The sequence below is a fragment of the Eurypyga helias genome, unplaced genomic scaffold (genome assembly GCF_000690775.1).
Source record: "Eurypyga helias isolate BGI_N326 unplaced genomic scaffold, ASM69077v1 scaffold17857, whole genome shotgun sequence".
NCBI lineage: Eukaryota > Metazoa > Chordata > Aves > Eurypygiformes > Eurypygidae > Eurypyga > Eurypyga helias.
Window position 1 is genome coordinate 8,914 of NW_010263845.1, and position 17,489 is coordinate 26,402.

The 17,489-nt window shown below is 46.4% G+C and overlaps 1 protein-coding gene across 1 annotated transcript in view; it reads left to right on the forward strand.

Moving 5' to 3' along the window:
• Positions 1 to 2,684, forward strand: part of LOC104513002 (somatomedin-B and thrombospondin type-1 domain-containing protein-like) — a gene marked incomplete at its 5' end in the record, with an annotated part of 9,087 nt that extends 6,403 nt beyond the window's left edge. Inside the window, one exon of the mRNA XM_010156212.1 lies at positions 2,471 to 2,684. Within this exon, the coding sequence (XP_010154514.1) occupies positions 2,471 to 2,588 (118 nt within the window). The remainder of the gene's footprint in view (positions 1 to 2,470) is intronic.
• Between the last annotated feature and the right edge of the window lie 14,805 nt (positions 2,685 to 17,489).

Consider the following 17,489-nt stretch of genomic DNA (forward strand, 5'->3'; position numbering starts at 1 on the left):
CCCTTGCCCGCCGGCCGGTCCATCTTGGAGCTGGGTGGTATTGGCTCCATTGGACATAAGGGGAGGCTTCCAGCAGCTTCTCACAGAAGCCTCCCCTGTAGCCCCCCCTGCTACCAAAACCTTGCCATGCAAACCCAATGCAGGAGGGCATGAATGTGATGCTTGTAAAGAAAGGTGACAGAAGATGAGAAAGCAGCTGCTGCCCTATGGAGGATGATGGGAAACACAGGATGGGCTGGTGGCAGAGCCCAGGATGCAGCATGTATTGAGTTTGCCTAGATCTGCTCACAAGTCCCTGGCTGTATACTCGGTTCAACCTCATTTTGGTTTTTTTTTTGCTGTATAACTGCCAGGAGAGGTAGTCAGTTTGTGGTGACTGCGGAGCAGTGGTCGTGGTGGCCCGGGTCTCTGGGGCTGGCTGAGGCTGTGCGGGAAGCAGGCACAGCTGCTGCTGTCCCACCCACGCCGTGCCTGCGCTTTGCTTCTCACCCTGTCAGTTTGGCAGCTTGTGCCAGCATTTAGTTCCCCAAGATATTGTTCCAAGAGTGACTCTCAGGAAGGAAAATATCTGACAGTTTAAAATAAACTCAGCAATGATGGTATATTTTGATGAGTATTTCCTAATTATCTTCTTGTGTCTAAGTGGAGTCTGGTTTATAAATGCTTCAAGTTAGAGAGATGCTTGTTATCTGTGCCTTCCACCTGTCTCCCACTGTGTAGAAAATGCTAGTTCATTTTGACACCTGTTATGCAGATCAGGAGGTTTCCCAAAATCCTTGATCTATGGCCAGATCTGTGGCCATTAGGTGAAGATAGCCAGGATAATCTAGCTTGCATTGGCTTCTTTCTTCTAGAAGGTTATGAGATAAACAAGGCAGAGCATCAAGCCAGGAAATTGATCTGTTAATTTTGGATTGTCTTCTGAAAGATCTACAAATAAAGCACAGACTTGGTATCTCTGGAATTGCTACTCAGCCTGTGTTTAGGAGGATCAGCTGCTTTCTGTCATCTGGAGCAAGATGTGGTGGTGGTAGTGTGTCAGTGTCCAGGCTGCAGCAGTTTATGCTCATGCTCCTGGGACAGAGGGAGAGAGAGGATGGATGGACTTGACTTATAGCAAACTCAGTATTTTTCTTCACCACCAGCAAGATGAGAGTAAGCAAGTTTAGCTTATGTGTTTCAGGAGTAATGCCTTTTAAAGGCAAAGCTGCAGAGTTTTGAAGGATACCGTACTGCCCTGTGTGCAGCCTGCTTTATCTGGGATCTTAATCCTCCTTGTGCAGATTCTGGTATTTTGAAATGACCCCAAGCCAAAAGAAAAATACAGCGAGCCTTTTCCAACCATGCGTGATGCATAAAACCCTGCTCTGGAGCATGACATCTCATTAAACCAAGGGCAGGGTTATCTTTGTAAAGCTAGAGCAGTAATTTCAATTCCCACAGAACTATAAACCAAGCAGAAGTTAGGGGTCTGTTGGGCTATTCTGTGAGCAGCTCTCTGTACAGGGCAAGAGTTGATCCAGTTGTGGTATTTGTAGTTCTCCAAAGGTCAGGGCTGGGACACGCTGATGTGAAGAATTCCCTTAAACCATTAAACGGTAAAATCTGGGAAGGGGCACAGTGCTATAGCAGAATTTCAGTTTGGGTGGTCATTATACCGGCACTGCTTGTGCAGCCACTGATTGTGAAAAATGGGCTGTGGATCTGCTTGGTTGTTTTAATAGGATATATCTCTGTTCAGTTCTGGTCAATGTACTGAAGGACTGCCTTGGAGACAGGGGGTTGGTTGGTTGTGGTTTTTGTCCTCTACTTACGGCACCTGTGAGTAACCTTGTTCCAACACTTGTGGGTCTGGTACCTCCAGGCAGCTGCCACCCAGAAACCGTGTTAGCGTGTAGCTCTTAGCAAGGTGGAAAAGCTTAGGCAAGTGTTGCACTAACCTGGTTATCCAGAGATGCTCATGTTCCTGCAAACAGATGTGTGCTGTGTATTGTGTGCTAGGTACTTACTCATCATCTCGGTGGCTGTGGGTGGCCACAGAGCTCTGTCTGTTGAGAGGGAGCATGGTGTTACAGAGAAAAATGGAGAAAAAGGTGTTTTGCCCACTTTGCAACCTGTCAGGTGCTTCAATACAGGAGTTTTGGAGATGTCATTGTGCTTTGTGAGCTGTTGCATGCAATGCTGGGCATCTCTAGGGAATGGTTCTGTGAACCCTTTTGCATTTGACATCTACAGTATGTGTGCTCTGGGTTCTTCCAGTCCAGTATTCCTGACTGACTATGGCTTTACTTCACACTGTTATAATCATGGGGGGGTCACTAGAAAGGCAGAATTGGGTCCATGGAGTGAGAAGGGATGTTAGCAAACTAAATGGGATTTACTGGGCGATTTAAGCCCTCGTTGGACAAGTGACTGCCCTGCAGCGGAGGTGCAGCACATTAACTTTCTTCCTCTTGTGACTGTGTTTCAGGAATCAGCTGTTGCACTGGCAGGCAGTAGGGAACCCTCAGTGCAAGGGAACCTGGAAGAGAATTCGTCAGCTGGACACTTGCTCCTGTCCTTCTGTTCACAGCTTCTTGTTCATCTAACTTCTCCTGACAGTCCCAGGAAGCGAGTGCTGTGATGGCTTGTCTGGCACCAATGTTCAGCAGCAGCAGGTGCCACTACCTAAACAATGACTTCTCCATGTCAGAGGCTATGCCACTTACTTTCAAGAGGTTGCTGGCTGTACTGGAGCATCCTGAATTCTCTCTGTTCATGTGTACTCCTCGATTTCCAAAGAAATCAGGATGGCCATGAAATGCCAGTCTCTTTCTGCCCATCCAACCCTGAGAGAAGCCTGTCTGACCCTGATGACTTCATGCAAATTCCCCCTTTCTTGAGAGGAATGAGAACTCACAAAATAAGAAATCGGACAAAAAGGCTGTATGAACCCACGTTTAATTATTATTTTTTTAAAAACTCAGTGAGGAATCAACAATGCAAAATAAATGAACTCAAGTGCCTTCTTTTCATGGCAATGGCACTTCTTTGTGGATGCTTCTCGCTTGTGCTTAAATATCTTTTCCTTTTGTTTTCACCCTCCCTGGTCTCATCGTTTCAAATGGATCCTCAGTCTTACAGAACGTTGATCTTGAGCTGCTGAGATAATGGCAAAACTTAGAAATAAGCCTGTTCAAATCTGTGAGAGTAGAAGGTACCAGGGACAAATGGGCCTTTGGACTTCAGGTTCAAGGAGCATCTTTGAGTTCCCTCAGAATGTGGTGCAGTCCTGGGGCTCTAAATAGGAAGTCATCCCAGCTGTACCTGGAGGGCTAGCTATTGTCTTGTGTTTTTGACTGGAAGATATTTGAAATACTTTATATTCTGCTGATGTACATTCATACTTTTCTATCAATGAAAATAAAGTAGACTGGAGATGTTCTCCCAGTGTGTATCTATTTGATTAATCTGTGTAGTGCCATCTCTTTAGTGCCTGAACCTGCCTAATTTGTTCCAGCCCACCTTGCCGCTGACTCCTCTGCTCCAGCAGGTAAGACTGGAGGACAAGTCGCTGCTGTCCAGTTCCAGAACTGCTCGGGATTTACAGGTGAAAATCCAGCACCACGACCTACCACTGTGCAGAAGTGGTGGTGATATTTCTTTTAATATACACATACTTCTGAATCTGCTTAAACAACATTTTGGAAAGGACTTGTGCTTTGTGGCAGAGCGCTGCAGTGGTGAGCAAGTAGTAACTCAGTTTGTCAGAACCCAGCTGAGCAGCTGGGGGGGCTCCAGAAGAGAGTTTTAATGCTTAAGTCTGACTCTAGTTTTGGATCATGGAACCCATCTAGTGACCATACTGAGGGTGTTTCATGGAAACGTTAAAGGGCACTGTGGATATGTGCTTGAGATGCTTAGAGGCGTGTGTAGTGCGGCGATGAGAACTCTGAAAGCGCCTGATGCCTTTTGGACAGTACAGTAGGGGTTTGAGAGCAAAGCGCTGCTTTTCTTTGTATGTTACAAGCTGTCTCTGTGGATTAATGACTCACGGTGGGGTGATCTCATCCCAGAGTAGCAATATTTTAAGGGGAAAAAAAAAAAAGAAAAGGATGTGCTTCACTGACTGAGATGATCTGTAACTAACTTGTGGCCTTCTCTGGAGTATTTGCTGGTTTCTGAGCAGAGGGATGCGATCCTCTGAGAGATGCCTTGGGAATAGCAAACTAGAGTACAGCATTTTGGTTTTTGCAGTGGGAAATTTCTATCAAGCTGGAAGCCTGTTTCATTTTCTTGGTGGATATAGGTAATCATAGTAGCATTTAGTCACTGGAAGGTTTTCTTTGTCCTGCAGAAGCCCCATATTGGGCTACAGAACCACAAGGAGGTGACTGGTTATTTCAGGAGCAAAATGGAGCCAACTACTGGAAACATTTTTCATTTTCAAAATCTACTCAAACTTTTGACAACATGAAACCCTGATTTTATCAGATGATTTCAGAACTGAGTACTGAAGCTATAAAGGATGCAATGTTTGCTTAATAATGCTTAAAAAACAGTGTTCCACAAGTTGCGTTCACTCCAGTGACCCTCTCCTACAACATCAGAGCCAGTGAGGTAGGAAAAGGCTGTATTGCAAAGTTATAAATGGTAGTGTCAAGTGGGAAAAGCCTTTATTGTCATCAGTGAAATGATGTGGCACCTTAATTGCCATCCCTTTAATTTACTGAAGTGTTAGCTGTACTATATTTGTGTATGTCTTTTATTAAATTGTCATAGTACTTGCTGTCAAATATTTAGTCCTGACATTAATCAGTTTGGTTGTGAACCTTTCAGGGCAGAAGACTGCTCTCCTGTTTCAGTGTCCTGAGAACAAGTGAGCCTTAAGCGAGGTTCTTTTGATAGTACTTCATCCTATTCTGGAAGAAACTGTAGGAAACTCTGGCCAGTTCTGATATAAATTTGATGCGTAGGAAGTTTGCAGTATCAGTTTCTTAAGTGAGTGAAGGTAGCTGTGGAGAGTTGAGAAGTTTGAGGATAGGCTGCTTAGAAATAATATTCTGGGTCAGATCACTACAGAATCTGGGCTTGATTATATTTTTTGGAGGCTCACAGTTAAGTTTGCTAAAATGGTGTAGACACATACTGGGTCCTGCCTGTTTCCCTCTGGGAGCTTTATCACCATCCGTCATCATAATCTCCGTAATTTCTACTGCCTGAGTTTTGGGAAAGATAAGACTATTAGAAATCTAAGGCAAAAAAACCCTGAAAAATGGTTTTGTACAGTAAACAAGCAAGGCAGCCTCACACTGAGGAGAGGCTGTTCACGGAAGATGACAGCCGTTCCCATGACAACGCTGAAAACCTTTCGCCATTGGGTATCAACAGGAGAACATCTCCCACGGCAAGTACATGAAGCCAGAAGCTTAGTCCTCATCTTCATAAATCACCCTGCTGGGCGCTGATAATGAGGAATTGCCAGTTGTGCACATGCAGCTTCCCCTTCTGGGCAGCAGCCTGGCTCCAGATGAGATGAAGAGCGCAAATAAAGCCAAAGCACCGGTGAGTTGGATTTATGTAAAAGGGAAATTAAGCTCGACTGATGTTCCTACCTATCCCCGTGCTTGGTGATAGTCGTGACACTGCAAGTGGAGGAGTAGAGGTGAGAAAGGAGAGGAGAGTCTGAACCAGCAGAGATAATTCTGTTCTGTAAACGTCTCCTGTAGCTTAAAACTACAAACCCAAATATTATGAAGATACTCCTTTTTTCTCTTTTAAACAGTCTGGTTCTCCCATTCTCGAGCTGGGTGAAATACATCCACTTATAAAGACCATTCTATGTATTTTGCAAATCACCACCTTTTTCGATCCACAGGGACATGCAGGGTCTCCAGGCTGCTGCTCTATGGTACCCGCAATTGCTCTTGTCCCATGACGCATGAGCAGAACTCACTGCGACAGTAGTGAGCCCGAGATGCACGCTCAGGACGTGCTTGGCTGCATCTTGTGAACACCTTAAATTGCTATTGAAAGGTAGAAAGGTGGAACCAGGGTGCAATTTGTCCATGTCTGCTGACAAATACCCCATTACCCTTTTTTGGTGAGTTCAGGCACAGTATGTGACCCCACGCTCCTTCAAAGCCGTGGGTTCCACATGCTGGTCCATGCTGGAAAAGAGGTGCAAGGTTTCTTTTTATGACCATTCCCTAATCCTCAGGGCTGAATAGCTGATCCCGTGCAGAAGTCAGCACTGCTCTGTCTCTGTACACTGTACTTTTGCTGTTCCTTGCTGTGCTCAGTGCTTGCTCTACTTGAGCTCTGTTGTGGCCTTTCCATACTACGAATTGTGTGCTTTTGAATTACAGGAAGGGTGTTGCAGGGTGATGCCAGCACTAATGGGCTTTCACCTTCCTCCACTTTCATAACAATCCTCAGACCAATTAACCAGTTCTTGATTTATTTCTTGCACCGTGTTTCAGCTGTTAACAGGCGGAGCAGAAGGTGTCTGAAAAATGGGAGTTGCTCGGCTCATTCTGGTGGTGGTGAAAGTTGATGCTGCTCTGGTTTGCCTAATCCTGTGCCATACTGCTCAGCCACAAGCTAAGGCTGATGTGCGAGTGCTCAGAGCTCCTGTCTTGAGAGCACAAAATGCAACTGGGTGTCTTCCCCCTCCAAGTGCGAGTGTGTCTGTATCCGTGGTGGGCTCCCCTGAAGCAGCACCTGTGAGCCAGTTCAGCACCCTGGCTGCTGGGATAAGTGGTGGGATGTAGGAGGCAACAGTCGTCGGTTATGTCAGAAGGATACTAGCTGGAGAAATGAGGTTTCTCCGACGTGACGGAAGGATGCTGTTATTTTCCTTCTCGCTGTTTTAACTGTCAAGCAGCTGGAGGCAGTTTGGAAGCAAATCCCTGAAATGCTTTAACAGGAAGGGTGGCTTAAGGCTCGATTTCTGTTCAAGGGGATAAATGAGTGAGGAGTTCCACAAGCGATGCTCAGGCACAGTGTGAGTTACCTTGCCCACCCTCTCCCCCTCTGCTCCCTGCTGGGGCATTGGCCGTGCTCCTTTGGGCACAGCGGTGTGGGCACACAGCCTGTAATCACTGGTGGGAAGAGTTGATCACAAGTCGTTATGAAATCCCAAAGCCGTGGAGCTTGTGTCTGCCTGGCTTTCCCCCTTGGTCTGTCTGTTCAGGGTGAACCCTGACAGGTCCATGAGTTCGTGTGCTGAGCTCCTCTGCGTGCTGCACTCTGAGTGTCATCAGCCCAATTTGGGAACAAAGTCAGGAGCCATTCATCTTTCTAAGGCAGGAAAAAAGCTTAAATATTTCCAAGAAAAGCACTGCTGTTTATTATGCTGGACAGGCTGGAAGGTCGTAGTTACAGCGTGTACTGAGGACTGACAGCCAGCCCCAAGACACAAGCACACGAGCCCCCAGAGCACAGCCATCACCCAGGGCAGCACGCACATGCAGGACAGAGAAATGCAGCGTGAGGCTGCCTCTTTTTGCCTCTAAGAGCTAAACAAATGGAAAAGGAGCTGTGTGGTGAGAAAGGGAGGGCATTCTGGGCAGTGGGGGGAATATCAGGGCTTTATGCAGGAATAGGATCCCCTAGAAATGAAATTATCATCAGCTGGGAGGTTGCCAAAATGAGTTGCAGTGGTGTCTGCACAAAATGACCCTTTATAGCCATAAACATGCTACCAGCATGGGTCTATGAAATATTAACACTTCTGATGTAAGACACACTGTCTTGTCTTCAGAGCTGCCTGGCTGCTGGGAGAGACACGTGGCACCACCCTTCTGCCCTGACAGGGGCAGGGTGTTTTCGGTAGGCCAGAGAAAACCTCCCTGGCAGGCTACCACCCTGTGAGGCATGGTTTGATAAGAAAAAGGCAGGGGGAAAAAAGCGTCATGGAAAAGAATCTGCAAAATTTCCATCTTCTGCCACAGAAGAGTGGAGTGCGAACTGCAGGACCTGGTGAACATAAACATCTCCACTTCCAAAAACCAGTTAAGCTTTTGCTGTCAAACAGCAAACGTCAAAACAGAGGAGTGAGTATATATGCCAGCCCAGCCAGCCCTAGAAGTGCCCCGGTGTGCGTCACTGCGGCTTCGTTACCCACTGATGCTGCTTCCTTATATGAGCATTTTCTTTGAAAATACTGTATACTTGGAGAGCACAGAGGCAGATCAGGTTTGTCTCCTATAAAGCAATGTTCATGCCTGTTTTGGTGCTCCAGTCTCATTGTTTCAGTAATCCAATAGATCTTTACCTGGTTTCAGTTTTTGAAGGTCTCAGTGATTAAGGCCTTGTACCTAACGGGAATTTCTAGAGCAGATCTTGAGAGCAGTTTCCTTGACTTTAACAGGACTGCCTCCACTGGTGAAGTTAACCATACATCAGGTATCAAGGGAAGCAGAGGTCATCTTTGACAGCGTCTCCCGTACATACAGCCCTTGCTGATGGCAGCTCAGAGAACGAGGCGGATACCCTCCTGGAGAGGCCAGAGGTAATTGACTCTGAGCTAGTTCAATTTTGAATGTAAGTGGTCTCTACTTGCCAGCAATAGTTCAAAATTTATGTAACTCTTAATCCATAAAGTACTGGGCAGAATTTACTGTGTACTTATCATGTATGGAGCAGCTGGCCTGCAAGCCAGTTGTGAGCTTGATAGAAGAAGGATCCAGCACATAGATCGTGCTGCTTGAGATGCTGAATGTGGGAGAGGAAGGGCTGTGTGTGAGTCTGGGCAATGGGCTGGTGGCAGAGGGCATCTCCTGAGCCTGTCCCTGCCTGGCTGTGCTGTTGCATTTGTATCTCTTCTGGCTCTTATCACGTTATCAGTACTCCAGGAATAGCTGGGAGTTTGGTTTGTTTATAATGTGGATGGGCTTTTCTTTCTTTTTTCCTTCAAATGAAAATGATCCCCAGGGTTCTTGGTGAACAACGGCCCTACCTTGTGTAAAATCATGAGCATCTAACCTGCAGACCTCGGGTGCAGGCTCACAAGGCACGTGTGGAGCTTTCTGTAGCAGACCAGCTGCGTGGCTTAATTTCTGTGTCAAAACACAAGCGTGGCAGATGGGAGCTTTGGGTTTGGGAATTCATTCAGCTCCATTAAGATTTTTTTTTTTTTTTTCACAATTAGAATTGCAGTATTAATGGTGGTTAACAGAGGTTTCCTAGGAACAGAGATGACAATTAAAAACCAAAGTACAATAAAACTGATGTGATTGTGGGTGTCAGAGGGGAGTGTTTACCATAGCTGGAATCAGTAACTGATGTTACTAATGTAGAGACATTGACGTGTTGGGGTGCATTACAGCTGCCCCCAGTTGGAGTTTGAAGAAGGCAGAATCCTTGGAGAAGGGAGCGCACACGGGGAGGAAGCAGGACAGCACATCTGCTGCCTGCCTGGTGTCGGGGACAACCTGAAACAACAAATACGCTCCAGGCTTTCTCACCACACAACTGCCATGTGAGCCCTGAGCTTCACTGAGCAGCACCGAGTCATAAGTAGTCATGGGAATAAATGCGTTCAGTAAGTCATGTCACAGGGAGTGACGGGCAGTGTCCTCTGCCTGCTGGCTGGCGGAGAGCAAGGATGCTCGGCTGGAACGGGCAGACAGGGAAGGGCAGGAGCAGGGCGTGGAACTGCTCTCCTAATAGGTAGCATGAGAAGCGCTCTATAATGTTGTTTATCTCCAAATGCGCCTCTGTCTGGCATTTCAAGCACGCAGAAATGGCTTCCAAAGCAACCACACAAAGTGCTTACTACATTTATGTATTGGGAATGGTTTATTAAACAGCTGTAATTGTGCAAATGCAATGGCAAATATGTTCGCTTTATAGTAGTACATTTCAGTGAAAATGGCTTAATGACTGTATTGAAGTCGTTTACTGGGAAATGTGGAAGTCGTGCAATTAAGCAAATGCATTTTCCAGGATTACGATCATCCAGTTTTCTATAGATCCTGTATGGCTGCAATGGATTCATTCAGTCCTTTGCACCCTTGCTGAGAAGTGGATGGATGTAGCATAAATATGGAGTTTTCCTTCTGGCTTATGGATATGCAAAAGCAGTTGTCTCTGTCTTCAGCCTGGAAAGTAACCTCACGTCCATGGGAGAGTGCGGGGCAGGCTGAGGTTTCTCTAAAACCAGGCAAGTCCTTTAACCCTCTCCACAAGTGCACAGCCAAACTGCAAGACAATGTACGTGAAGGGGTCCCTCCTTTGCCTGTCTCTCGGGCTGTCTTCTCGTCTCCTGTGGTCGGGATTTGATTAAAAGCCAATCACAGCAATGTGTTTGGGGTTCTGGAGAGGAGCGTGAGGTGATTAGGAGAAGCAGCTTTTGCTTGAAATCCGGGGGAAAGGTCCTATGTGGAATCAGTGTGACAAGTAGATGCTCTTCAAACTGATCAGCTGCGGGAGTTTCTAGGGTGGGGCAGAGTTTCTTCCTCTGTATTGTTCTTCGTGTTGCCATCTGACACCGAAGCACCATTCCCGGAAAAATCTCAGTTGCTTAGACCAGAGGCTTCCCACAAAACTGGGTGGGAGTGGATTTTCCAAAGGCTCTGAGGCAAGTCAAGTAAAGCTGGACATTTAACTGCCTTCTGCGCTTTGAGCAGGCAGAACCCAATGAAGGTCAGTGGTCTCCTGGGGGCACAGGTTGGGCCCACCCAAACCACAGAGATAGCTGCTGGTGGGGCCAGTAGCGTCCACCCTGGATTCACAAGGGGTCTGGAAGGGTGTAAAATGACCAGATCCACAAAAGAGAGAAATGTCAGTTATGGAAGGTTTTTGTCAGCATGACTCCACCATCTATTGATCAAAGGTGAGAGGGAAGAGGGGTCAGAGATGATTTAAAATCCCAAACTACGGTCAGTTCTGCTTGCTCTCAGATCTCTGTCCCCTGAGCACAAACAGAGGGAAATCAAAACCCGTTCTCAAATCATCTCACGTTCAGTCTCCTCCTTGACCTCTGGCATAGGGGGGGAGACAGTACAGCTTAATAAGGAAATTAGTTTTATACGGGCTCCTGGGCCTGTAGATAGTTACGTTATAATTGACTGTGTTAATTTGTGTGCCTATTTTGCTCCTTTTTTTTAATCTTTGCATCTATTAATTATTGCAGAGCAGTTCCTCCTGATAACTCCCCAGCAGTTTGCGCTGCTGTTCTGAAATTATAAAATGATATAGTTGGCAGAATGAGTACAGGCATGTACAGTTAATTGGGTTTTTGCAGAAGGAAATTACATAGTATAATAATATCCCTGGGGTGCCACAGGAAGTGCAATTTCTTATTACTTTAGTAAATGGGATTGGGAGAATATGAGTTTTGGATTATAAATTGCCTCGGAATTTACCCCAAAGTTGCAGAGGCTTTCAAACCCCTGTCACTGAGCCCTGGTGTCACAAACCCACTGCTGTGAGGTCCCCTGTTGCTTTTTTCCCCCAGCTCATTCACTGAGCTAAGAGGTTTAGCTGCAGAGTTCCAGGGTCGCTGATCCGGTTGGGTGCTCTCTGCCCCAAGTCGCAGGAATAACGCTATCATGAAACAACTGGTGGGTCATGGTGGGTAATGAGCTGAGCTGTGCAAACCCAGGGCTTTGTTGGGGGGGGGACAGACCGCTGCTGTTTCTCACCTCTGTTTTTAGAAAGTAGAATTGGACAGAAGTCCAATTGAGGAGGTTTTTCTAAGTGAGAAAGCTTGATGAGAATGAATGTTTTTAATTTCCTGATAAATGCAAGTCTCAAAACCAAGGTTGTCCCCCTCCCCAAATCTGAATGTATGATCATGGGTCAACTTGAAAGGTGTTACAAAAGCTTGGGTAGTTTTGGTGTCTGTGAAGGCTTTCTTAAATAAAAGCATGAATAACTAGAAGGAAATTTGGAGGGTAACTGGAGCTTGAAAGTTTTTCTTTTCACTGAAAGTTTCTTTCTTTCTTTCTTCTTAAGAAGCCATTTCCTTTGAAAAGAACACCTCCTCCCCTCAAAAAAGTTTTAGTCACAAATCTTGATTGTTGCTACCTGCTGCCTTAGCTGGAAATGTCAATAATTTGATATCAGCCTCAGCACTTTGATGTCTCACAAGTGCTGCCAGCTGCAGCACGATGGAGAGACTTGGACCCTGATTCCCGGTTCAGCTCCTGGCCTCCTGCATGCCCCCGAGACCACAGCTCTCTGCTCTTCTGTTTCATCTTCCTAGCTGTCAAAGGGGGATGTAAACTTTACCATTTCTGTGAAGGGCTGAGTCTCTCAGCACCATGCTCTGGATGCAGGCAGCATGCTCATTTCTTCCTGCGTAGATATACAGTGTTCAGTCTCCTCCAGCCCTCTCCACTAATCTCATTAAAGCTCTGTTTTTATGAGTTGGGGATTTGTAATTTTTTTTGTTGTTCTTGCTGCTACTGCTGGTTTTCTGCATCACCACTCATTCTTATAATTAAAGTGACAGCTCTTGAACTAGTATGTCAAAACAGCACAGTTGAGGCAGAAAAGTACTGGGAAGATCATCTTTAATCAGACAACAATGATTCATGTTTAGCTGGGTAGATGGTAAGTCCTAGATCTAGCTGGCTCACAGTGAAGTTTCCCCAAGGACAGAGTGTTGTTAAGAGTTCTGAACAACTGTCTAGGCCCCACCACTTGGGGTTTTTGATGGAAACTATTTAATATGCAGTTTCTGTCATCATGTCAGAGCTCTAGCTGGGGAACTCTGAACCCTAGCAAATGTTTTCAGACTTATTTTCTAAAAGCTGTACAAAAAAAGAAACGTCAAGGAGATGATTTTGGTTTGAAGATCAGTTGAGCCCTCCAGCTTGGTTGGAAATTCATTGTTTCCAGGAGTCCCAGCTCTTTGTTCCCCAGTCTCCCAGCATCACAAAGACAGGTACGCTAATCCCGAGGGTATCTCAGTGGAGAAATCCCAAGTGCAGGTAATGTTTGTGGCTACACAAACTGTGCATCTCCACTGTGGTGCGGGGCCAAGAGGGACTCTGAGGGCAGAGTGACACAGGGCTATGCAAGCACCCCTGGACCTTCTGACTTGCTGTTTGCTCCCAGTCCCAGTCTAGTTCTTACCCTTCCTCCTTGTGCTGGTTTTGGCTGATTATGGTTATTACATACCATTTATGTCATGCTCAGGTCCCACACTATCCAATATATTCTCATTATTCACCCCACCCTTCCCATGCTTTGATAGAATACACAGATATCATTCCCCTAGTCTATGGATCACCCCTGTAAAATGTCCACTGAGTTAATGTAGCCCATGATTTTGGGCTCCATCTGTTATAGCGGTCACTTGGGACAGGAGAGGTGGTGTGTGGCATGGAGTTATTGGATACCAAAGCCAGCTAAGGTCGGATCACTGCTGCACTTGCACTGCTTCTTGTAAGGCTTCTCCTCCACTGACTGGTTCATGTGGTTTCTGCTATGGTAATTCCTGTAACATGCAACTCAAATTCCGGGTTACAAAAATTTAAAGGTGTTTCCATTACAATCTCCACCCAAGGTCCCTTTGGACCAGAGCATCGGGTTTAACATTGCAGTGAACTCCTCCTGTTGCCCCTGCTCCAGCTTGGACTTATCCACAGGCTGCAGCCCCTTAGGGGTGTACCTGTGCCAAGTGGAGCATGATCTGTGAGCCACAGTTGCTTTGAGGTGCACCTACTCCAATGTGGCCTTACCCATGGCTACAGTCCCTCCAGGGGTGTACCTGCTCTGTTGTGGGCTTATCCGTGGCCACGTGCTTTGAGGTGGTCCAGCATGACCTCATGCACAGCCACTGATGTTTCAAGGTGTACCTGCTGCAGCATGGATTTATCCTTGGGCCACAGTCCCTTCAGAGGTGTACCCTTTGTGGCATGATTGTAACTGGTAGCATCCAACCAACAAGTACTTATTTTCCCTTAGGCTACTCTGCCCATGGTTAGGGAGATGCTGTAAGACCCTGGGGTGGCTGGAGACACATCAGGGTTATGCAAAGATGTCTCAAGGGCTTTGTTTCACCTTTGCAACTCTGGAGCTGAGGAAAGGGGCTCAGCCTTTGGGCTGACTCAGAGAAGACTCTGAGCTCTTGCTCATTAAGGTTCTTATGTCTCTCTGGGTTAATAATGCTTCTTATTACAGCTTTCCACCTGAAACTCTCCTCCTCTTTTGAATGTCTCAGTCCTTCTGCAAAGGCTTGGTGAATACATATGGAAAATAAGCCCCTGCCATGCATTCAGCTGGCCTTGTTTGACTAGGGTCTTTGAGGTAGACCCATGGGAATTAGGACTATTTCCTCCATTGCTCATTTAAGATGTCCTGTGATTCTGCAAAGAGATACCATGGCAGCCTGTATGTGGGGAGGCCTTTAAATTTATCCTGCTTACAATGGCTGCTCTCCAGCATCCTGGTTTGTAAGGTACAAGAACCCTGGATTGTTGGCGACGTGTTTACATTGCCTTGAGTAAACTTTCATTCTTGACCAGAGATTTGTACTTCATTACGTTGGTATGTTAAATGCAGTATTTATTTGCAGTGCCATGCAATCTTACAATAATAACATTTGATGATGCTTAAGATTAAAAGGCTCAGGTTCCAACAGCAGAAAGAGTTTCTAACTGGAAAAAATCAGCCCTCCAGTGCTCAGATACCATATACTACTAGCCTGAGCTAACTGTTTTCCAGTAGCATCTGTAGCACTTGTGAGAAGAATCTGACCTTTGTGAGAAGACCATCAGAGCAGACAGCCTGGTGTTGGTCTGGTGTGGCAGCTTCTGCGTTCCCGTGTCTCCATATATATGAATGAAATCTTTAATTTCAACACCTGTGATTGGTAAATATATATACTTTAAGTGAAAAAGAGGAGTGAGCAGGTGAGGAGTGGCTGTTCTTTGCACATGTGCTGCCCTGTGGAGAAACAGGAGTTTGGTCCTCAGGTACAACAGCTGGAGTAGTACAATGGCTAAATGAGGATGCTTTGGGCAATCTAGGTGCTGCTAGGATCTCTGCCAGAATGGAGATGAATATACATGACACACTTGTGAATTGCTCAAAGAAATTAGTGGGTGGAAGGAGAAGGGGGAAGGTGGGGCTGCTTTTTTCTCCTGTGCTCTCATACAGTGAAGGCTGATGACTGGGAGCTATTGAAATGCTTATAATTGTCTCATTATAGACAGAAAATGTAATTAAAAGGGACAGCAATCTTTCTCCAAATTCAAACCGCTGCAGTCGATCTTTGAGAGGAATTTTGGCTACTAGCACAGGTGGTAATGTCCCAGCAATTGAACCCAATCTAATGTCGGTGTCAAACTGCTAAGGATAAAAAATGAGTTCCCTTCGGATGCCGCATGACAGAGCCTGGAGGGAGGAATGGGAGTGTGAACGGTGTGCAGAGCTCGGATGGGATGGGACAGGCAGCCCAAATGCGGGAGCACGGGAGCACCCACCAGAGGTGGGTGGTCTCTGCCAAGTCTGTCCCCCCTGGGTGCTGCCTTGCCCGGAGACGGAGGTAGGACGGGTACACGGAGCAGCACACGATGCCGTCTGCAGATGGCATCGAGTGTATTGTGTTTGCTGGAGCTGAGCAGTTCAGCCAAGTGTTGCTCCAGGACAGTAAGCAACTCACATCTTTGTCTTGTTTTGCTTAAATGTTAAAGCAATTCCATGTCCTGGGAAAAAAGGATGTTTCTTGAATTTGTCAGCAAAGCTGAGATGTGTATGAGCTGGGTGAAAACATGCACCCTCGGAGGCACTCTGTGGCTGTTTCCCTCTCTTGCTCGGAGAGGGGTGGCTTCAGGCAGCTGTGTCCCCTCCGTGCAGCAAGGGAGAGGTTCATCCAGGCTTGCAGCAAGCAGCCTGGGTAGGTGCAGACTTAGTCCAGCACAGCTCTTTGGTGCTTTTCAAGACTTTTAGGAAGAGCTTTAGTTCTTCAGAGCACTGAAATTGCAAGGAATTTGGTTTCATATTCTTCAGACGTTATGAAGGTGCACAAAACATTTTTGGTGGAGTAACCCAATAGGACTTGACTTCAACCGTTGGTGTATTTTCTTTGACAGAAAATCTACAAAACTCTCCTCTATCCTTCATTCATTTACGTGTGTTGCTTTTCTTCTGGGATCAAAAGCAGAGGAGCTGAAATGCAGAGAGAAAATAATCTTCCTGGGTTTTCCTCACCCCATGAAAAATGGGGTGGTTCACGTTACTGCAGGTAACAGAAGTCCCTTTACCTGTGGGACTTAGTGCCTCTACTTCGGCTTTAGCAAACGGACTGGCTGATGCAAGTAGGTTTTTTTGTGTTCAGCCAGAGACCACCACCGAAATTATTTACTGCTCCTCTGTTAGGTGGGGGCTGGCGGGTCAGGAAACCCTGCTCAGAAAAGCCTGTGCGTGGGTAAAGTATTACTGTGGGAATTAGTGGAAGGTACAAGCTCAGGGTACCTGGCTCATCTGAAATGTGCGTTCGTGGTCTCTAAGACTTCATGTGTCAACTTTGCAGCCTGGAAAGGGGAGGATGCTGAAGGAGAGTGAAAGGAAGGAATTAACAAGAAAAGTAAAATAGCTAATTTTTTGTTTCATCTCCTGAGACACGAAAGAAGATTTTTGCAACTAATGAATTATTTCTGAAAACACTAGTAATAGCTGCAGGCAACGTGAACTTCAAGTTTCCCAATGAGCAAGCGTCACTTATGTACTGATTTAAAATTCTAATGTATTTTCATTTGCAGTCGCTCAGCTCTAAGTTGACTGGGGGTCTGGAAAGAGGCCAGAAGAAGTAGCCGTATTTCTGACAGTTTAGTAATCTCCTTAGATGCAGCAGCAGAAAACAGTGGCCGGATCCTACTGAAGTCTGGAGCAACCAATTATCTCAGCAGAGAGGCTCCAGAGCCCTTCATTAGCACCGGGGACGTGGGGAGTTTGTGGTTGCTGCAAGCACAGTGGTGATTTCAGCCTCAGCAGAAGCATCAGTTGCGTCATAGGTTAAACAGCTCTGCTGCTAGTTAGAAATGCAGGGTGGGACCCCAGCCCTGCTGAGAGCAACGCAAGTTTTGCTCTGGACTTCAGACACACTGGGATTTCTGCCTCCTTTTCAAAGAAACCCTACAGCCAAGCTAGAGTTAAAACCCAGTCAGGAATGTGGAGTGGAATACAGGAATCCACCACCCTGTCCCCAGGTGGGAGGGTGGTGATTTGAAGTCCCACCTCATGCCTGGAGTTGATGCTGGTGGCCATCGGCATCATGGGGTAGAGGGAAGGCGCTGCTCTGGCTGCGTCTCCAGGGCTGGGTTGGCATCCCAGTGGCACTGCTCAGTGACTGAGGGATGTGTCATCCGAGAGAAAAAGAGAAACAGATGGTAGAAGGAGTTACAGTGGGAGGAAAACCCAATTAGAAGTCCCAGCATGGTTTGTGGTAGGGATATAGATCTTATACCTTGAGTAACAGCCAGGAAAGGAGAGGCACCCAGCTTTTTCACCCATGGTGCAGAAAAATCTTGTTTCAGGCAGAGAATGATATT